At 56.0% G+C, this 21,382-nt stretch overlaps 3 protein-coding genes across 4 annotated transcripts in view; 1 reads left to right on the top strand and 2 right to left on the bottom strand.

The window, feature by feature from the left end:
• Positions 1-21,382, bottom strand: part of UFSP1 (UFM1 specific peptidase 1) — a 189,692-nt gene that overhangs the window by 13,663 nt on the left and 154,647 nt on the right. The window lies entirely within an intron of this gene.
• NYAP1 (neuronal tyrosine phosphorylated phosphoinositide-3-kinase adaptor 1) overlaps positions 1-21,382 on the bottom strand; it is a 49,771-nt gene that overhangs the window by 28,352 nt on the left and 37 nt on the right. The gene's annotated exons all lie outside the window — the stretch shown is intronic.
• TSC22D4 (TSC22 domain family member 4) overlaps positions 1,719-21,382 on the top strand; it is a gene marked incomplete at its 5' end in the record, with an annotated part of 20,837 nt that continues 1,173 nt past the window's right edge. Inside the window, 5 exons of one of the 2 annotated variants that reach the window (XM_083410556.1) lie at positions 1,719-2,489; positions 3,599-3,762; positions 12,360-12,408; positions 14,539-18,229; positions 20,766-20,876. In XM_083410556.1, coding sequence (XP_083266682.1) covers positions 1,719-2,489; positions 3,599-3,762; positions 12,360-12,408; positions 14,539-14,742 — 1,188 coding nt within the window. In that variant the 3' untranslated portion in view covers positions 14,743-18,229; positions 20,766-20,876. Of the gene's footprint in view, positions 2,490-3,598; positions 3,763-12,356; positions 12,409-14,538; positions 18,230-20,765; positions 20,877-21,382 lie in introns of both variants that reach the window. The other variant, XM_083410555.1, reaches the window with a different exon arrangement.

Below are 21,382 nucleotides of genomic sequence, written 5' to 3'. Positions count from 1 at the left end.
CATTTGAGAAATGAGGCACTTACTGGGAAATCTGTGCACTTACTGGCTCCAACTGTGAGAACGGCTCATTTATTTATTGCATTTCTATCTCCTCCCCCCCCCAAAAAAGAGCTCAAAGTGGGTCTTCCCCTTTTCCTCATCCCACAACAGCCCTGCTGAGAGGCAGTGATTGGGTCCCAAGGTCACACCTAGAGGGTTTCCTGGCCCATCCAGCAGAGAATTTGAACCCTTGTCTCTCCCAGGTTCTAGCTGCTGCGCCACAATATCTCTTGGGGAAAGGCCAGCGGAAAAGGCTCCTCTTCCATGGTGGCTCCTTTGTTTATTTCATTCATGGATTGCTCTCCATGGGGCATTCCAGAACGACTGACAGTAGTATCTATACACCTATATAGACCTATGTAGATATAAAACAGTTACGTATATAAGAATAGCTTAAACAGTTCCACATATAACTGTTAAAAAATAAAATTGAATGTTGCCCACCCACCCACAAAAAGCGATGCTGGAGGAAGCCCCCAGGTATGAGCCATTGTCGTGACGATTCACTGGGGAGGGGTACCCCCCAAATAACCCGCACTCTGCACATGTTCACCAGTCAGCGAGCCTAAGAGCCGCAGAGGATCAGCCCAAAGGCCTATCTAGTCCAACGCCCCGTTTCAAAGTCCGACACCCCCCCCTTTTTTTCGCCCTTTCTGGGCGACGCCCGAGGGTTAAAGCCGCCTGGATAAGCCCCGTCCGTGCGCAAAAGAGAGGACCTATCGCGCATCAGCCTCGCCTCGCCCGATCCAGGTGCGCCGGACTACAACCCCCATCAACCCACAGCCGGCGCTGTCTGGGGGCGGATGGGAGTTGTAGTCCGCCGCCCCTGGAGCTCGCGAGGTCCGCCCAGGAGGGAGACCCCTCCGAAAGCTACCAAGCGCGCCCCGCGAACCCGCCGCCTGCGCTGCCATCCATCCGAGCGCAGCGCGGGGCACCTAAGGAGGAGTTGGGGGGAGGATCCGGTGCCGTAGGGGTTAAGGCAGCTCTTGGCCGGCCCCCAGCTATTGTGGGGCGGGGGTGGGGGCGTGTGCAGGCAGTCAGCTGGTTGGGAGGGGGCCGGACTTCCTGGTGCTGGGGCTTGTCAACAGGCGGAGAGGAAGGCAGGCAGGCAGGCGGGCGAGGGAGGCTGGGCAGCGCTAGGCAGACGGGGAGCCGCCGCCGCCGCCTCTGCGATCGGGGAGGGCTGCCCGGGCTGCCCACCCACCCGCAAAAAGCAAGGAGCCCGGGGGGCAAACGCCGGGCAACTTTGCTCCTCCGCGCAGCAGGCTCTCCCTTCCTGCAGAAGTGGCCCCTAACGCACCCCGGGCCCTTGCGGGCACCCCTTGGAGACCGCCGGGATGCGCCCGCGCCTGAGCAGCGCCCTGGCCCCCTAGCCCCCCAGGAGGGAGCCGGGAGCCCCGCCAGCAACCATGCAGGATCGCCCATCGGTTGCAAGCGCTCGTCCTTAGGCCCCGGCGGGCCACCCCACGCCCAGCCGCGCCGGATGCTGGCATGCGCCTGGCTTGGCCCCCGTGCCTTCTGCCTAGTGGTGCCCCCGAGACTCGACCCCCCTGGCGTCGTCGGTGAGTCTGGCCTGGCCATGGCCCTGGGCTGGTACTGACCCCGACGGCCGGGCTGGCTCCTTGACCTGGAGAGGCTGCGCTGCTCCTCTGCCCTCCGCGCCCGCTTTCCTCGGGACCATGAGCGGCGGGAAGAAGAAGAGCGGCTTCCAGATCACCAGCGTCACCTCGGATTACGAGCAGCAGAAGGAGGGGGGCTCGTCCCCAGGAGGGGAGGCCAAGGGCCCCTCCAGCCCCAAAGTGTCCCGGGGCGGCGAGGAAGCCGACCCCCTCGAGGACGACGGCGGAGCCTCCGTGCCCAAGAACGGGCCCTCGGCCTTGGGCTCCCCGGGGGTGGCCCCGGCCTTCCAGGGCCCGGCTGGGGCCGCCTCCCGCTTCCGGGTGGTGAAGCTGGACCAAGGTTCGGGAGAGCCCTACAAGAGGGGCCGCTGGACTTGCCGGGACTTCTACGAGCAGGAGGCGGACTACCACCTGACGGGGCGCCTGGCGGAGTCAGGGAGGCACCCCCAGTCCCTGGACTCCCGGCTGGAGGTGGCCGGGCTCCTGGCCAGGCCCCCCAGCCCCTTCAGCCCCCAGCCCCAGCGCCGAGGGGGCTACCTCCAGTCGCAGCTGGTGCTCCCCTCGCCCGGGCACTCGGGCCACCAGGCTCGCTCGCTGGGAGGAGGCTTGCCCGTGCTCATCCGCCCCATCAGGACTCCCCCCAGCCCCGTGGCACCCCGCAGCCCCCTGGTGGCTCTGGAGACCCGCCCGCCAGCTCCCGGAGAAGGCGGCAGGGAAGCTGGCGAACCGGGCCCCTTGCCCGGCACCATCCCATCCTTGATGGTGGAGGAGCACCTGCTGCCCAAGAGCGTCGCCCAGCTCCTCCCAAGGGGGGCAGAGGAGCGGCGCAAGGTGAGAGGCGTTGCCCAGCTGGGGTGGGCTTTGCGGGGAGGTGCGGGGAGGACGAGGCTCCTGAGTTTATGTGTGCCCATACACTAGGGCCAATTGGGGACGCAGTGAATTTCAGCTGAGCCTAAAGAGGATGGATTTAGGCCTGGGAAAGCCCCCAAGCTCACCTGAAGCTTACAGGGTGCTTGCTCTGTGTGTATGTGTGTTTTCTTTGCCCTGCGGAACTCCTTGCTGCTTGGAATTACACATTGCACGTACCAGTTCTCCAGACGCCATCCTTTCACCTTCCTGGCTGGCAGCACTCCAAACCTTTCAGTTCCACAAATCAGGGGTGGAGGGGCCTGGGCAAGACTGGCACCCCACAGCGCTTCTGCGGCTCAGCAAGGATTTCATCCCAGGTCGTAGAACCTCCTCCCCACAGCACTTCGGCCACAGGTCCTGGTTCTCCAGCCTCTGGACATAGCTGTCCTTCCGTGACCGAGGTGCACGATGGGAGAATCTTCCCCCGGGCTCTCGGTGGTCTCTGGATGGCCCCATTGGTCTGTCCTGGGGGTGCGATGGGTGGGTGTGGGTGGGCAGACTTTGGCAGCCGGATCCTACCCAGCCAAGCGGGAACTTGGGGGTCCGCAAGCCAGTCCCACCTTTCCCACAATGAGCCATTGATTTATTTTGTTGCGGGCTGAGCAGGAAGGAAGGAGCCGGACGCCTGGGTCCTTCTGGAGCAAGGTCCCCAGGAAGGGGCAGGAAGGCCTCTTCTCCCCACACCATCCTCTTCACTCCACCCCCTGCCCCTCTACCAGCCTCCTTCCTCTCTTCCTAGAAATCCCTCTCTGTTCCTTCCAGCCAGGGCACACAGGGCCTCTTGTTTTCTGCCTCATCCGCCCTGACGCTCCTTGGAATAAACCCCCAGTGACCCTCACAGCGCCGGGAGGGGTGTGGGTCTGTCACCACTCACTTAACCACCAGCCTCTGGGAGGGGGGTGCTTTCCCCAAGTCTGCAGCCTGCGGAAGGCCTTCCACCTCTGGTGCCCGCTAGAGGTGGGTTGGGGGCAGCAGCTGTGGGTCAAGCTTACCCTCTTTCTCTCTCCCTCCCCACTCCCCCTGCCTCACAGGTCTTGCCCAGAGAGTCCCGGTCGCGCCCATCCTCCCCGGCTCCTCCGCTCTTCCGAGATGCCAGCCCCTGCCGCAGGACCTCCGACCCCTTTGGCGCTGGCCGCTTCAGCCTGGCGCGCTCCATGTTCGGCATGGGGGGCGCCCAGGACAGCGACGACGACAGGTGAGGCATGGGGTGGGACGCCCGGGTTTTGTGTGTGTGTGGAGGGGGAAATTCTAAAAACCACAGAACCGCAGAGTTGGGAGGGCCCTAGAGTCAACTAGTCCACCCGCCGAGGTGATGCCAGAATCACATCTAAGTAAAATTATTATTAATTTATTGCCTTCACTCCTAAGGTCCCAGGGTGGGTTACACCATCAGAACACTGTGGTTTTTTTATTTAAAAAGTGGAACGACTTTAAAGGCCAAATGGCCCAGTCTGGGAGGTATGGGGGCATTGTGCAAATAACAGCCCCTCTTCTCACCCCACCTGCTTGTCTTTCTCTGAAAGCCGAAGTAGTTATTGGATGTGTGTGTGAAGGGGGTGCTGGCAGGTTCATAGGAAAGGTAATGCGCCCCCCCAAGAACGCAAGGGAAAACTGAGTGTGGAGTAGCTCCCCCCATGGATAATGGCCTAATTTTTTAATTTCCGAGAGGGTAGAGACTGAGGGGCCAAAGGCCTTTTCCCCTCCAGGGTGGGGAGGGGAGGGAGCTGCACTCCGCACATGCTCAGAGGCACCACAGCCTATGTGACCGGGCTGAGCCTTGGCAAAGCTTGCCTGGGTTCCTTGGTCATAGTTGTCGTGGCGGGGGGGGGGGGGGAGAAAGTCTTCTGACTTGGGCAAGAGGAAGGAAATGGGGGGGTGGTTAGGACTCCACGCTCTCCCTCCAGCAGCCTCCCACTGAGAGCGGAACAATTTGTACAGAGCAGCCACATCTGTATCTGGTTGCGTCGTCGCAATATTCATTTGCTGCTCCAGCGACAGGCTTTGGGACAGGCGTCTCAGAGGGAGGGGAAGCTGCGGTGCGCCCTGCAGCGGAAATTCAGCGGTGGCTCAAAGGGGTGCTTCCACGGGCGCTGAGGACTAGGAGCATGCTTTGAAACGTGGGGAGGGGAAACCTTGAAAGCTGAGGTTTTTAAGCAGAGGTCAGGTGGCCACCTGCCAGTCATTTTTGGGCTGCGATTCCTGCATTGCAGGGGGCAGGCCTGGGCGACCGCCGGGGTCCCTTCGTTTTACGAAAAAGGGAAGCTTTTTCCTTTTAGTGGGTGGGTTCCAGGCCTTCTGCTCTCCCAGGCAGGTGAGATTCTCCACACTTCCCTGCCGCTGGGCTATTTCCGTCTCGGCCCTGGGAGTTTGCCAGCCCCCGCAGTGGGCACGGACGGATCTATTTCAAGTGTGACCCTCCATGACCCTCTGCCAGCTCTGCCCAGTTCCGCTCGGCTGCCAAACGCCGTCTCCTCTCCAAGCCGGGGTGGGGGGAACACCTTCTCTGCCCTCGTTGCCCCCCAACCGCATCATTCGGCCGGCTGGCCTCTCATTGCCATGGCTGGGGGCCCCGTGCTCTCTGGCTCATGCCGGCACCCCAGAACCACGTGCCATGGCCGTCCCTCCTTCTGCACACATCCAAGCATGCATGGCATTTTTATTTATTTTTAAAAATGTAGCAGGTGGGTTTGCAGCCGCAGCAGCAGGCAGTCCAGGGACCAGGAGCAGGCTTGGGAGGGCAGAAAATTCTGCGCATTTCCTCCTCCCTCCCTCCCAGAAGGGAGGAGATGTCTCCAAATGGGGATGAGAGCATTGGCCCGGAAGAAATAGCAGCCGTGCACTGATGCATTGATCCCACATGGGGAGCCAAGGGTTGTCTCGTGTGGGTGGGGGGCAAGAGCAAAGCAACGAGCCCTCACAACCAGGGGCAGGGGGCAAGTCAGGCCGAAGTCTCCTCCTGAGCAGGACTCCCAAGCCCTCTGTCCCCTGGCCTCCCACACAGGCACATAAGAAAAGCATAGCAGGATCAGGCTGATAGCCCACCTCGCCCAGCGTCCTGTTCCCACAGCAGCCAACCAGATGCCCCTAAAGAAAACCCACAATTTGAGCACAAGAGCCAGCCTCTTCTTCTTGTGGCTCCCAATTCAGAAGCATGGCTTTTCCTGACTGGAAGCTGAGCATTACCATCCTGGCTGGCTAGCTAGCATGTGTGTGTGTGTGTGTGTGTGTGTGTATTTTCAAGGTACATTTAATAATAATAAAAATAAAATTTATTTATACCCTGCCCTCCCCAGCCAGGACCGGGCTCAGAATGGCTAACGCCAAATATAAAAACAATTGATCAGAATACAGCTTAAAAAACAAAATTAAAATACAACAATTAAAACATTAAAATGCAGCCTCATTTCAGTGGAACTTAATCAAAAACTTTTTGGGGGATAGATTTAAAAACCCTCTTTCCCGCAAAGGAGGCCAGGGCAGATTCTTCCCGCACCGCCCTCTGTTGATCTCCACAGTAACCCTCCAAGGCGAGTTAGGCCACATTCACATCAAACATTTAAAGTGCTATGATGCCCCTTTCCCCCCTCCCCACAAAACGGATTCTGGGATTTGTTAAGGGTGCTGAGACCTTCCCCAGGGTGGTTTAAAAGTCCGTCTCCCTTCCCAGGGAACTCTGGGAATTGTCTGTTTAAAGATGCATCGCAGTGCTTTAAAGATATGAACCAGACAGACAGACCCAGGAGGCTGTGTCTGTGTGGAGATTTGAATCTGGGCCCCTGCCACTTCCAACCACACAGACCCATCTGCAGCCTCCTCCCTGCTCCTGCAAGCAGGCTGGCTGTTCAGGTCCCACACGGGCAAAACCCTGAATACAGGCGCATGCTTATTTTCACACTGACGGCCTGTGGCTTCCCCACCAGCGCCACATACCTACAGCATCTCCAGCGGAGGGGAGAGGTGTTTGCATTTTAACACCTTGCAACCCGAGCCTGGAAGCAAGCGCACAGATCGCCCTGGATGGTGCCCGCACTTCTCTCCCTCCCAGCGGTGGGACCGGGAGAGGCCGGGTCAAAGCCACAGCGAGGAGGAGGAGAAGGAGGCTGGTTTCAGCCAGCACCCACCACATTCCTCCCGGGATTTGGCTCTGCTATTCTTAGCCCTGTTTATGCAAGGACTACCTTGGAGGGGCGCGGGAGGACTCCGCGGAGAGGGGGTGCTGGAGGGCAGCCAGAGGGTGGAGTTAGGGGCAGCGTGGCATTCAGAGCGGGATGCCCCTTTCTGCAGGGCAGCCCTGAAAACGTGGGGGAAGTTGGCACAGTTGCTACAGCTCAGCAGGAGAAGAAGAGACAGCCCTGACCCCTGGGATAAATCCTTTTGAGGTGTTGGGAGAAGGAGGAGGGTCCATGGAGCTGGTGAGGAGGAGGAGGAGGAGGCCTGGGCTGAGGTGCATGTGAGGCGTGCAGGAAGGAGCGGGTGCAATTCGGAGCAGGCCCCTGTTCCTTCCTGCCCAGCTGGCGCGAATGTGCCCCTGGGCCAAGGAGGATCCTTCTCCCTGTCACTTCCGAAACCTGCAAGACGGGTTCTTGTGCTCACACAGGTTCATGCCCCGCTGACCCCCACCCCACCCCAAACGGTGCCCAGGTCTGGGGTTAACCCATGGGTTGCTGGGCACCCCCTCTCTCCATTTTTTGCCAGGGGTTCGCCAAACTCAACGCCCTCGGGATATCTAGGGCTGCAACTTTCCTCAGCCGCCAGCCAGCTGGAGGGCGGCAGGTTGGCAACGCACCCGGTAGGCACTGCCTCCGCCAGGCTTTTGCAGAGAGCAATGGCTGCCGGGTGATTTAGGGGAGAATCAAACCCCACCCAAAGCTCTGGACTTCAGCAGAGATCTTGGGCTGCAATCCCAACATGGTTAGCGGGGCAGGTTTTTCGGGGAAGGAGGCCCTCCTCAAGTTAGACTCAGCAACCTTTTTCAGCCGTGGGCCGGTCCACCGTCCCTCAGACCATGTGGGGGGCCGGACTATATTTTGGAAAAAAAGATATGAACGAATTCCTATGCCCCAGAAATAACCCAGAGATGCATTTTAAATAAAAGCAGACATTCTGCTCATGTAAAAACACCAGGCGGGACCCACAAATAACCCAGAGATGCGTTTTGAATAAAAGGGCACCTTCTACTCATGTAAAAACACACTGATTCCCGGACTGTCCGCAGGCCGGATTGAGAAGGCGATTGGGCCAGATCCGGCCCCCGGGACTTAGGTTGCCTACCCCTGAGCCAGAGGGTCCATGAAAAGAGGGCAGACCCCACGGCTCAAGAGCGGGCCCCCACCCTGCAGAGGAAAGAAGCTCCATTTGCAACAGAACCACAGACTAGCAAAGTTGGAAGGTACCCTAAGGGGACATCCAGCCCAACCCCTGGCAATGCAGGAATCGCAGCGAAAGGAGCCCTGAAAGATGAGCATCCAACCTCTGCTTAAAAACCTCCAAGGAAGGTGCGTCCGCCGCCACCTGAGGGAGTCCGTTCTGCTGTCAAACGGCTTTGACCCTCAGACAGCTCTTTCGAACAGCTTCCGGTCTGCCTCATCCCCAAGACCCGGGGCAGTCGCAGTGGAACACCCAGCTTCCTCCCCACTCCCCTGTCATTTAATTCAGACTCTGTACATGTTTCTTCCTGTTTTAAAGCTTAACCGAGCTAGAACATTTTTTTTGGGGGGGGTGTTAATTAGATTTGGGCAAATCTCCAAAGCAAAGGGAGCGGCACAGTTTGGGGGGCAGGCACTTGCTCCACCCCACACCCCACTTGCACACTGATACCCGGGGGCTGCAGCTGGCTACCTCCTTGCCCCAGCGAGGGTGGCGTGGGGGGGGGAAAGCACTGCAGGCCTCCCATGATCAGCCGGTGGGAGGGGAGGGAAGGAGGTAGGAAGGAGGTCATGGTCACCCTGCCCTTGCCTTGCAAGGGAGGGTCAGTAGGCTTCCTCTTTGAGCAGGCTTTGGGAAGGGGAAGCCAAGTCTCTGTGCCTGACGTTTGGTCTCAGAATCCAAGAACTGTAGCGTTGGAAGGGACACCGCAGGGTTATCTAGTCCAACCCCACCAAAAAGCAGGAATTGCAGCTAAAGAATTTGAACTGATTTTGTAATGAAATGATTTTAGAATGTTGTATCATTTTACTGTTGTTAGCCGCTCTGGGCCCAGCTTCGGCTGGGGAGGGCGGAATATAAATAAAATTTTATTATTATAAGAATCCCTGGCAGGCGGCCGTGCAGCCTCTACTTTACAAACCTCCAATGAAGGAGAGTCCATTCCCTCCTGAGGTCATAGAATCAGAAGGGACCCCCCACTGCAATCTAGTCCAACCTCTCTGCAACGCAGGATTTCCCAGCACAAAGCCGCCGCCGCAAGTGCCCTACGGACAATCCTGGGTCCCGTTTTTTCTCTCCCCTTCACCGCAAGTAGCCCCGAAGTCCCTATGCACACATGTATGTGTGTGTCTGCACATACACACACACACCTTCCTTCTTTCCTCCCCCCCCCCCCAAGGCTGGGCTGGACTCCGGAGCTCCCCCCCACTGAGGAGTGCCTGGTGCTGCGTTATGTAATGCCTTTGGGCTCTGGTCCCAGTTTCCATGGCAACGTCCCCACACCCCCTGGCATTCCCCCCCCCCCCGGACCGGATTGGCATAAACAGAGGGTGGCAGGTTTATAAAGGCCCCTTTGTGAGTCCGCCCTCCCTGCTGCATCACAGCCAAGAACAAGGCAAGGGTGAAGGGAAGGTGGACTTTTTGGGGGGGGGGGCAAAGCAAACAGCATTGATCTTGCTGTTCCCCTTCCAGGGTGGGTGGGGGGGGGCATCTGATTTGAGGGTGCTCCTCAAGGCACAAGTCCTCTGTGTGTGGGTTTGCGGAAAGGGGGGGGAGTGTGGAGAATGGTGCAGCTGATGTCCCTGGCTGTCATTGATGGGGCGTGGGGTGTGGGGAGGAGAAAGAAAGGAATAAACACACACACACACACACACACACAGAGCCACATGGCCTTGGCCAATGGGAGTGAATGAGAGGGGGCCCGAGCGCCAGGCACAGAGATGGCTATTTATGCCCGGCCAGGGAGCACCGCTGGGCATCGCTGCCCAGAGAGCCCATCCCAGCGGTTCAGCGCCTCCTGCTGCTGCTGCCACCACCCAGCCCCCTCACTCCGCCCAGGACTCCTGGGTTCCTGCCGCAGACAGAAGACCACCGCCAGCTTGTGCGGGATCTGGGAGCAGAAGAGGACCTTAGCGAGGAGGGATCTGGGCCTGGGGTCAAAGGGCGCCTGAGGACTCTGGCGGCCCAGAAGCGCAGGACCTTCCCCGACCGCCAGCACCCGGAAGACCCGAGGAGGGAGCCGCTATGGCGCTGGACTCCCTGGGGGTGTCTGTCAAGTCCAGGGTGAGCGCCTTCGAGGTGCAGCAGCAGCCCCAGGGCTGCGGGTGCTGCATGCTCCCCGATTCGAGGGACCCCCGGCGCCCCCGGCAGCGGGGCTGCACCTCCCCGGCCCACTCCAGGGACCTGTCCCCTGCGAAGCCGAGAGAGACCCCCAAGGGACGCAGAAAGCCGAACGGACGGAAGAAAGAGGTGGACAAGACTCTCGTCTCCCTCCTGCTTGTCCTGCACAGGTAGTAGAGGGGGCAGATTTCGGGGGTGGGAGTTTGAGGCAAGCATGGGGGGAGTTGATGGTTGGGCAGGGGTATCGAGGCTAAGGAGGGAGTGTGGGGTCCAGGGCATCAGAGGACAACTGTGGGGGGGTCAGGGAGAACCTCAAAACCCTGTTCCGCCACAAACCTGTTTACTGCATAGCCTTGGAGGAATATCTCTCCCTGGCCTACCTTGCAGGGTTCCTGGGAGGATAGAGGAGGGATGGGGGAGCTCTCAGGAGGAAGGGTCTGAGCTTGTGTGTGCCAGGAGGAGGCCGAGGGTTCGATTAGCAACAGGTATGTGGAACCTGGGAATCTCCCGCCGTTGTTGGGACTGCCAGTTCCCAGCTGCCCGACAGCCAGGGATCATGGTGGTAGAGCTCCATGTTAGTCGCCTCTGGAGTAGGGGAAAGGCAAGGGAGCTCCCTGGAGCCCTTGACTGGCCACGGGTGCAAATGGAGCCCTGTGTCGATTGGGAGCTTGGTCTAGTCCTGGGCCGACATTTCCGGAGATCAAAGCGGCCCAAGCTGGAAGCATTAAGGCAAGGGTTTCTCTGCAGAGAAAAGCAACTGCTTTTAAATATCTTTAATTGTATTAGTTTTTTTGGGAAAGTTTAAATCTGTTTTTGCTTTTTTATTATGAAGAAAAGGTGCGTCTGTTTTGCTGCCCTGGGCTCCTTGGGGAAGATGGGCAATCCCTCAATCAGAAAAAAACAACCCCCAAACCCACCCAGGTGTGCCCAGAATTAGGGTGCTTCTTTTGCAGCGTGTCACGACTAAACTGGTGGGGCTCAAATGGGTCTGGAGACACACAGCCTCCCAAGACAGAAACCTTTCCCTGCTAACCCTCCTCCACCCGTCCCCCAGGTGCAGTTGTCCTCACTGGCAGGTGAAAGGTGCGCTGGTCTCGCTTCAAGTCTTCTTCTCGTTCCCACTTAATTCTTACGAGCATTACAAGGCATGCATTTGGGGGTAAAGAATTAGGTGGTGTTGTCTGGGGGTGGCGCCTAGGCAAGGTCTTGTTTAAGAGATATTTGTGGCTGTGTGACGATACCATTCAATCTCATTGGAAGTGCAATCCCCAGCAAGAATTTTGGACACTGTAAGGTTACGCCGTCCCCCCCCCCAGTTACAATCCCTAGTGATTCCTGCATTGTGGGGGTCGGACGCTTTTGGCGCCTTCCAATTCTGCAATTCTCCGATTCTACAGTGCCCAGAATACTGGGGGGGGGAATGCGCTCTAGAAGTATAGTGTGTATGCCGTCCCTGTGTTGCAAAGAAAGGAGGCGAACTCAAAGGGAGCTGAGCATGCGATGCAGCAGCAAAAACAGCTAACACAATTCCACTGGAGTCTGGTGTCCAGATCGAGGGGTCAGAGTCCTGTGTCCAGTTCTGGATGCCACAATTTAAGAGGGATATTGACAAGCTGGAAGGTGCGCAGAGGATAAAGACCAAGATGATCAAGCGTCTGGAAACCAACCCTTGCGAGGAATGGTTGAGGGACTTGGGTATGTTTAGCTTGGGAAAGAAGAGACTGAGAGGGAATGTGAGGGCCAAATATTTAAAGGGCTCCTACATGGAAGAGGGAGCAAGCTTGCTTTCTGCTGCCCCAGAGGGAAAGACCCGAACCAACTGATTGAAGCTGCAAGAAAGGGGATTCCCAAGAAACATTAGGAAGAATTTCCTAGTGTGGTCTTCAGCTGTACAGTGGTACCTCGGGTTAAGAACTTAATTCGTTCCAGAGGTCCGTACTTAACCTGAAACTGTTCTTAACCTGAAGCACCACTTTAGCTAATGGGGCCTCCTGCTGCTGCCATGCTGCTGCTGCACGATTTCTGTCCTCATCCTGAAGCACTATTTCTGGCTTAGTGGAGTGTGTAACCTGAAGCGTATGTAACCTGACGCATATGTAATCCGAGGTACCACTGTAATTCCTGCCTTGCAGGGGGTTGGACTAGATGACCCTAGCGCCGTATCTTCCAACTGTACAATTCTACAAGTAGGAAAGCCTTGTGAGAACAGAAGTGGTGGAGGTTGGCTAAGAGTGGTGTGTGTGTGTGTGTGTGTGTGTGTGTGTGTCTTGCCTCCTGATCCACCTGTCCGTCTCTTCCTCACAGCGGAACCAACAGCAGCATGATCGCCATAGACAACAAGATTGAACAAGCCATGGTGAGTCAAAGGGGTGGGGGACTGTGGCCCTGCTGAGCTCTGTCCAGACTCTGAAGCCTTCTACACATGGGCAGGAAAGGGTCATAGTGGGTGAACAGATGAGCATTCCTCCCTCCCTCTCGAAAAAAAAAGAGCAAGGGTCCAGCCAGACTGGCCCACAAAATATGCATTTCAGGCCATCTATTTGTTCATACCTGAGCGGCTTACGTTCAGATGTGACTTTAACCCTGGGTTCCCCCATCCCTTCTCCCCATTTTGTGCTGTTTGCCGCTTCCGTAGAAGCTGCTCCTCATCAAAGCCGCCCATGTAAAAAAACAAAAATAACGGACAGTGGTACCCACGGAAAACTGGTGGGAGTGCTTTTAAAGCAGAGCAGGCGCCGTCTTCGGATTTTCTGAGGGCAGGAAAACTCCAGGTTTAGCAGGGGGATGTTTGGGACAGCAGCTGCATAGATAAGGTGGGAATTAAAGCGTATAGTTAAGCTATGGAACTCCCTGCCACAGGACGCAGTTATAGGCTCCAATCTGGATGGCTATAAAGAGGATGGGATAAATCCGTGGGGGAGGAGAGGGCTATTGATGGCTATGAGCCAGGATGGCTTCGCGCTGCTTCTTCAGCTGGAGGCAGCGATGCTTCTGAATACCAATGGCTGGAAGCCACAGGAGGCTTGCTTGAATCCTGTTTTGGGGCTCCCCATTTGGACACCTGGCAGGCCACTGAGAACAGGATGCCGGACTAGGTGGGCCATTGGCGTGATGCAGCAGGCGCCTCTTATGTTCTTAACAGCCTCTAAGTACTCCTCTGCAAGGGGAGGGTTGCCGTGAGGGCAATCCATGGGTCTTTACATGCTGGAGGGTCCCTGCTTCAATCCTCAGCAGCTCCAAGTAGGGCTGAAATCCTGAAGGGCAAGTGTTGATGAGCTAGCTGGACCAGACAGTCTGGTCTGGGGGGAGGAGGCTGCAAAATCAGAATGGAGAATCAGCTGTAGGCACAGGGTGGTTGTGTGTGAGGCAGCAATTCTTCGGCTGCGACTCCTTTGTTGCAGGAGTTTTGGCCCGTAGCAGACATGTCCAGCCTGTCAATCGCGATGTACTGGTCAGTCGCGGGTGCCTTCCAGGTCGATCTTTGGTTAAATTGAAAAACGAACTCAAAAATCGCAGGCTCTCGGGAGCTGGACGTGCCTGGCCTATATGATCTTTAGGGCGGCCCTTCAAACTCTACAATTCTATGGCCTCAGAAGGCAGCGGACTCTCTTTCATTGGAGGTTTAAAAGCAGAGGTGGGCAGGGGGCATCATTCAGGGATTACAGGTAAAGGGACCCCTGACCATTAGGTCCAGTTGTGGCCGACTCTGGGGTTGCGGCGCTCATCTCGCTTTACTGGCCGAGGGAGCCGGCGTACAGCTTCCGGGTCATGTGGCCAGCATGACTAAGCTGCTTCTGGCGAACCAGAGCAGCGCACGGAAACGCCGTTTACCTTCCTATTTATCTACTTGCACTAGATGTGCATTCGAACTAGGTTGGCAGGAGCAGGGACTGAGCAATGGGAGCTCACCCCGTCGCGGGGATTCGAACCACCAACCTTCTGATTGACAAGTCCTAGGCTCTGTGGTTTAACCTACAGCGCCACCCGCGTCCCCTTTCAGGGATTAATAGGCTGCCATACTGCGGAACTGTTGGTTACCGAAGCTGGGGAGGATTTTAGAAAAGACGCTGGGGAGATAAACGGCCTCTTTCAGAGCCTGCGGGAGGGAGTTCCACAGTTGATGTGCTGCATGAACTACCGTATTTTTCGCTCTATAAGACCACAAGACGCACCTAGTTTTTGGAGGAGGAAAACAAGAAAAAAAAATATTCGGAATCTCAGAAGCCAGAAAAGCAAGAGGGATCGATGCGCAGTGAAAGCAGCAATCCCTCTTGCTGTTCTGGCTTCTGGGATAGCTGCACAGCCTGCATTCGCCCCATAAGACGGACACACATTTCCCCTTACTTTTTAGGAGGGAAAAAGTGAGTCTTGTAGAGCAAAAAATACGGTACTTCACATATGCTACGATCCTGTGAGTGGAGGCTTCCCACATGCCTGACGGTGTCCCTGGCCTCTCTCTCTCTGTGTGTGCCCCACTCCTCTCTAGGACCTGGTGAAAAGCCACCTGATGTTTGCCGTGCGGGAGGAGGTGGAGGTCCTGCGGGAGCAGATCAAGGAGCTGTCGGACCGCAACGCCTTGCTGGAGCAGGAGAACGCCCTCCTGCGCTCCCTGGCCAGCGCAGAGCAGCTCAGCCGCTTCCAGGCCCAGCTCCACGCCAACGCCAAGCCTCCTTCCGGCGGTGCCGCGTGACCCTGGGCCGGCAGGAGGGGGCTGGACTTGGACATTGAGGGGTGTGTGTGTGCGTTTGCGTGTTTTGGGGAGGGGGCACTCACTAATGGATTTCCCGCAGATGTGAAACGTGGGTGGGGGGGCACTAGCATTGCTGGAAGGGGTGTGTGTGCGTGTGTGTGTGGAGCCAGCCTTTTGGGGTGCGGGGTTGGGGTGGGGGGGAGAAAGGGGGCCTACTAACACAGCATGTGCCTTTTCGGGGGTGGAATCAGGACTTGGTTTTACCCCCCCAGCTCTGGGAGTGGGGGGACCTTTTTTTTTTTGCGCAAAGACACGATTTACCGGCTGCGGAGGGGGACTGCCAGGTTGGTGGGCTGGGGCGGGGGCTTTTGGGGAGGGAAGCCGCTCACAGACTTGGGAGTGATTCCCGCCTGCCCCTTATGGGCCTGACTCAACGCCCCTTGGCCAAATCTCATTGGGACAGCTCTGCAGTAGCCCCATTGAAATGGGGAACGGGATGGGGTGTGGGGCCGGAGACACGATTGGGGGCGAGGGGTGCAGGCCAGGTTGGGTTGGGTGCGGGGGGCGGATGGAGCTGGCAATAAATTTTCTATTAAGGACACTTTTGCAGTATTTCAGGTTATTAAAGTACAAGACTGCTAATGTCGCTCTGTGTGGCGTGTGGATCTCTGGGCTCAAGGGGGCATGGGCTGGGGGTTCACTTCAGAGGGGAAATGCTTTGTCGGTGTTTGATACAAATGTCGAAAGCAGCCACAAGAAGGGCGGTAGAGGCATCACAGGACATTTACAGAATTGCAGTGAAATTGGAAAAGGGACCCCCCTCCCAAGGGTCATTAGTCCAGCCCCCTGCAATGTAGGAAGCGCGGCTAAAGGAGCCCTGGCAGATGGCCATCCGACCTCTGCTTAGAAACCGCCAGTGCACTCCTCCCACCACCTGGCAAACACACACACACACAGAAGCCACATCCCCTGCCTGGCCCACCAGGCCTCTGCAGTCCATCCCACAGTAACCTACATCCGCAAGATTGCACCATGAGGTAAAGAAGCTTGCTGACCTTAGCAGCCTCCGAGTGGCTCTGGTAAGCGAGTCAATCCAGGGAGGAATCCCCTTCCTGCCCCCACCTCTAAGGAATTTCCTCCTACACCCAAAAAACCCACACACAAGCACAAACTGTCCCCTGAGCATAAGGACCTTACTTGCCCTCTAGGCACCAAGCGTCCCCCTTCCCCTTTGAGGGAAGCAGGTGGAACCGGCCGTGAGCTTCCCAAAATCTGCAGCTGTTTCTATTCTTTATTTTACTGCGCTTGTATCCCACCTTTTCCCTGCAAGGAGCTCAACGTGGCGTCCATAGCTCTCCCCCTTCCTCACTTAATCCCCACAACAGCCCTGGGGGGTAGGTTAGGCTGAGAGGAGGCAAGGACTGGCCCAGGGTCACCTAGCGAGTTTCAGTGCCACCAAACGGATTCCCCCCCCCCAACCCAGGTCTTAGCCCCACGCTCTTAACCAGCGGCTCCAGTCGCACCCGGGAAACGCTAGATGCGGGAGGGAGCCTGGCATGAGCAGCGACAGCAGTAGAGGGGCACGTGCCACGCAGGCGGGGTGACAAGGGCTATTGTTCCTCCCCGGCCCCTCTCCCCCTTCCTGCGCAGGATCATCGTGTTCCCACAGGGCATGGGACAAACAGCAGCACTGAGCGGCGCGCAGTTGCTGGGATGAAAAGCACCTTGTTTGTGGTGTCGTGGGCCAGCCCAGTCTGGAAGCATTAGGCAACACCCCCCCCACACACACACTGCTGCAATAAAAGCACCCACCTCACACTTCTTGCAAGAGGCAGCCCTGGAAGCTGAGCAGAGTTGTGATCTGGCACCAACCTCCCCCCAGCACCACCTCCTTGGGGTAATTTTCCAGCAGGAGGAGAGATTATTGCTCCTGTGTGCTAATCCTGCTTGCTGTTTTCCCACAGCCACAGGACGCCGGACCAGACGGGCCACTGGCCTGATCCGGAACAAGGCTCTTCTCGTGTGCTAAATCTTATTTATTCAATAGGTTGCCAGCCGACCTTTTCTCCACTCCGCTCACAACTCTGCATGATAAGGTTCGGCCGAGAGTGATACAGACTAGCTGTCCGGGGGGGGGGGCACACCCAGGGAGTTTCACAGCCGAGTCAGGTGTTAGTTTGACGCTCTTTAACCACTGTACACCACCACCACCAGCCCTCCTGAGTGAGAACATCATAGTCTGCACATCATAGGAAGTCAAAACTACTTATGGCATTGTACATGGTTCGCCTCCTTCCTCCTTTACAACAGCCCTGTGAGGAAGGTCAGGCGGAGAGAGAAAACTTTAATATTTTAATTTTCGTATGCGTTACTTTAAAGCAACGTAGATTTTTCTGGTTCTATCTTTTCGTAAACCGCATTGAGGTTTGTTGGCTCTTTTTTTTTTACAATCAAGCGCTCTATGAAACCTATTAAATAAATAAGTAAGTCCTGTCCCCCCCCCCCCCAAATAAAAAATATTAAAGCACTGGTTGACGCTTTTGAATTGTGGTGCTGGAGGAGACTCTTGAGAGTCCCATGGACTGCAAGAAGATCAAACCTTTCAATTCTGAAGGAAATCAGCCCTGAATGCTCACTGGAAGGACAGATCCTGAAGCTGAGGCTCCAAGACTTTGGCCACCTCCTGAGAAGAGAAGACTCCCTGGAAAAGACCCTAAGGTTGGGAAAGATGGAGGGCACAAAGAGAAGGGGATGACGGAGGACAAGATGGTGGGACAGTGTTCTCGAAGCAACCAGCATGAGTTTGACCAAACTGCGGGAGGCAGTGGAAGACAGGAGGGCCTGGCATGCTCTGGTCCAGGGGGTCACGAAGAGGCGGACACGACTAAACAACAACAACAACAACAAAGCACAGGCAGAGCAAAGTAGCTCCAGGTGTTTCAAGTGAGTCAGCCAAGTCGTATGCTGCTCAGGAATGCAAAAGTAGGGGAACGATGCCCACCAACAAGTCAGGAGCCTAAATCCATAGGAAATACCACTGGGCTAGTATCTCCCCAGAAAAGCTCAGCCAGGTGTCCGGTCATCCTGGTGCCGGACAACAGATACAAGCAGAAGTATTCAGCCTAACACCACCCCAGTTCCAGATTTGGTCCCTTGACTTTGTCCCATACTGGTCCACGGAAGCTTCAAACGACGGTCTCCCTGGAAACTGTTCCCTAGCAACCGGCTACCTGCCGCAAATATCCCTGCAAGAATCATGGGGCTGTGGCGTTCCTCCTTGTTCTTCCTAGCCTGGATCTTGGTGACCCCTGCCCACTTGAGGAGGCAGAGGGTCAGCGAGCTGGGCCCGGATCAGGGAGAACCGCAGGAGGAAGCCTGCTCCCTTGGGGTTGGTGGGGGCTGGCTAGCCAGCGATGACTGCACCTTGCTGCTGATCCTCTCAGGCACTCTCGCCCTAATTTATGTCTTCCTCTTCAAAGGGCAACGGGTGAGTCTGGGAGGGCGTAAGGGCCGCCTGCCGGCTCAAGGAAATCACCTCTTTGTGATGGCAAGCCTTGCTGGATCAGGCCAAAGGGGGCCCAGCATCTAGTCCAGCACCTTGGTCTCGCAGTGGCCAAATGCCCCTAAGAATCTAGGAATTGAGATAGACTGCCTTGGGACCTGGAGGTTCTGTAAAAGTCTGGCTGATGGATCAGTCCAGTAGCCCATTGCTGCCTCCAACCGTGGAGGCCAAGCCGAGCCACTGTGGCTAGGAGCCGTTCATAGTCTCCACCTCCTCCTCCAGGAATTCCTCTTCTCTGCTTTTAAAGCCATCCAAGTGGGAGTGAGTTCCACAGTTTAAGCCTGTGCTGCGTGAAGGACTTTCTATCTGCCCTGAATCTCCCAATCAAGTTTTTGAAATTCCTCAGGTACCAGATGGATTTTGCTACTTGGTGTGAGTCCAGTTGCGTCTACGTGGAGATTTCTGGGCACCAGGTTGGTGACCACAGTTTAAAAGCCTCTGCCTTAGTCCATAGTTAATAGCATTCCCATTTCCATTGTGTGTGTTTCTCCCTCTTGCATCCTGGGACAAGTGAATTGTTGTAAGAGCGAGCTACAGTCAAGCAATGCAGCTGAGATCATAGAATCATAGAAATTTAGCACTGGAAGGGACCCTGAGGGTCATCTAGTCCAACCCCCCGGTGAACAGACATTCCTTTGTGGTGACCGTAACCTAGATTCAAGGTGCCATCTGGTCCCTAGCTTGTACATTTGAATTACTAACACTGCTTCCAATGCTCAGCTTCATTGGACGTCCACATGTTCCTGATTTATGAGAGAAAAAACTTTCCCCTATCTTCTTTCCAGTGTGGTGTAGTGGTTAAGAGCGGTGGCCTCGTAATCTGGTGAACCGGGTTCACTTCCCTGCTCCTCCACATGCAGCTGCTGGGTGACCTTGGGCCAGTCACACTTCTCTGAAGTCTCTCAGCCCCACTCACCTCACAGAGTGTTTGTTGTGGGGGAGGAAGGGAAAGGAGATTGCTAGCTCCTTTGAGACTCCTGAAGGGGAAAGGCGGGATATCAAATCCAAATTCCTCTTCTTCTTCTTTCTCCGCCTCTACCCATTTCCCTGCTTTACTCTCCTTTTCTCTAAACTGAAAAGCCCCAAACACTGTAACTTTCCCTCCAAGTGAGTCGCTTCATCCCCTCGATCATTTTGGTTGCCCTTTTCTGAACCCTTTTCCAACTCGACAGCATCCTTTTTGAGGGGAGGCAACCAGAACGCTACCGAGTATTCCACATGCGGTCACACCATAGGCTTGTATAACGGCGTTATGAAATCCGCAGTTTTGTTTTCGGTTTCTTCCCTAACCATCCCTGGCATGGAATTTGCCTTTTCCACGGCTGCCGCACACCAGGTTGACAGCACCTTCGCCGAGCTCTCCGCCTGTGACCCCACGATTTCATTCCTGGTCCACACCTCTTCTGGCAGCCAACATGGCGGCAATCTCGATTTCCTGTTCTTGTCGAGACATGCCTTCGCTTATCTCCGAAAGGGAAGCTGCAGCAGCGCTGGCGCTCCACGGGAAGGCTCGGCGGCCCGCCATGTGTTTGTTTAGCTCTGCTCAGAAAACTATTTATGCTACTGACCATCGCAGCGTCTGGTGGCCATGAATCCCCAGGAATAATTGCACGTTGTCTGGGGAAGTACTTATCTTTTTGTTTTGCCTTTCAACCGTCTGCCTGTCAATTTTGTGTGTGGCTAGACTCAGAGGCAGGGCGAATGATATATCTCCCTTGTTTTTGTTCTAAATGTCTACTCCATGCCCTCGCAGGCCGTGCCGGAACCAGGTTTTAACCACCTGTGGAGGAAACAGACAGAGAAAAGTCTTTCTCCTTTTCTCCTAACACCAGAACTCGTGGCCATCCCATGGAGCTGAACGCTGCAGATCCAGGAGAGATAAAAGAAAATCCGTCTTCACAAAACACAGAGTTGAAGTGTGGAACTCACTCCCGCAGGGGGACAATAATGGCCAGCAATTTGGATGCCTTTCAAAGAGGTCTGCACAAATTATAGGAGAGGGCTATTAGCCACAACAGCTACTATTGCTTGATCCATCGGGCTCTTCTCATGTTATTAAGGAAGATTATTCTTATCTATTCCTTTATTCAGTTGGGATCAGGGAGGGTGAAAGGTGCTTTCCCCCAAATCGGCTCACGCCCTCCTCTCTGCCTTCAGGATGTTCTGGGACTTCTGGTAAGGTGGAAGACAGGAAGGGAGAGCGAATCACCTGCTTACTGGGAGAGTGAGGGGAAATTTGCGCAATCGGGGTGCAACTGCTGTGCCACTGAATAGCAGTGATTTCTGCATTGCGGAAGGTGGACTCAAATAACCCTTCAAGTTCTACAATTCTAAGGAGATGTTCTTCCCTGGAGGTTGCCCCAACCCCCACCCCGGAAATCCTCTCCCTGCTGTGCAGTCTGTCTAGGGCCTATGCTCAGGGGAGAAACAAAAATCCCTTTTTTAATTTTGCATGTTCCAGGACTGGGCTGCCGCCCTGAAAAACAGGTTCTATTCCCTGGCTCAATTTCTACCTTGCTGTTTGAAAGACGGAAGCCTCCCGCACTTCTTCAGAGGCATGTCAAAGGAAAAGGTAAAGGGACCCCTGACCGTTAGGTCCAGTCATGGCCAACTCATGCGGCGCTCATCTCGCTTTACTGGCCGAGGGAGCCGGCGTACAGCTTCCGGGTCATGTGGCCAGCAGGACTAAGCCACTTCTGGCGAACCAGAGCAGCGCACAGAAACGCCGTTTACCTTCCCACCGGAGCGGTACCTATTTGTCTACTTGCACTTTGACGTGCTTTTGAACTGCTAGGTTGGCAGGAGGAGGGACCGAGCAACGGGAGCTCACTCTGTTGTGGGGATTCGAACCGCCGACCTTCTGATCGGCAAGCCCTAGGCTCTGTGGTTTAACCCACAGCACCACCCACGTCCCATGTCAAAGGTACCGTCCCCTTCATGACCCATTTCCTGCGTTCCAAGGCTGAGCCCTTGTGCTTCTCTAGGGATAAACCTGGGAACAGAGCTGCCTTCTTGGTCCATACTGGTGCCAGTATTACCCACACTGGCTGGCAGCTTGGCATGCCAGGGTTTAAGGCC

This window comes from Podarcis tiliguerta (assembly GCF_965153285.1).
Source record: "Podarcis tiliguerta genome assembly, chromosome: 13".
NCBI lineage: Eukaryota > Metazoa > Chordata > Lepidosauria > Squamata > Lacertidae > Podarcis > Podarcis tiliguerta.
Note: the sequence above shows the minus strand (reverse complement) of the source record. Positions and strands in the feature narration are given on the sequence as shown.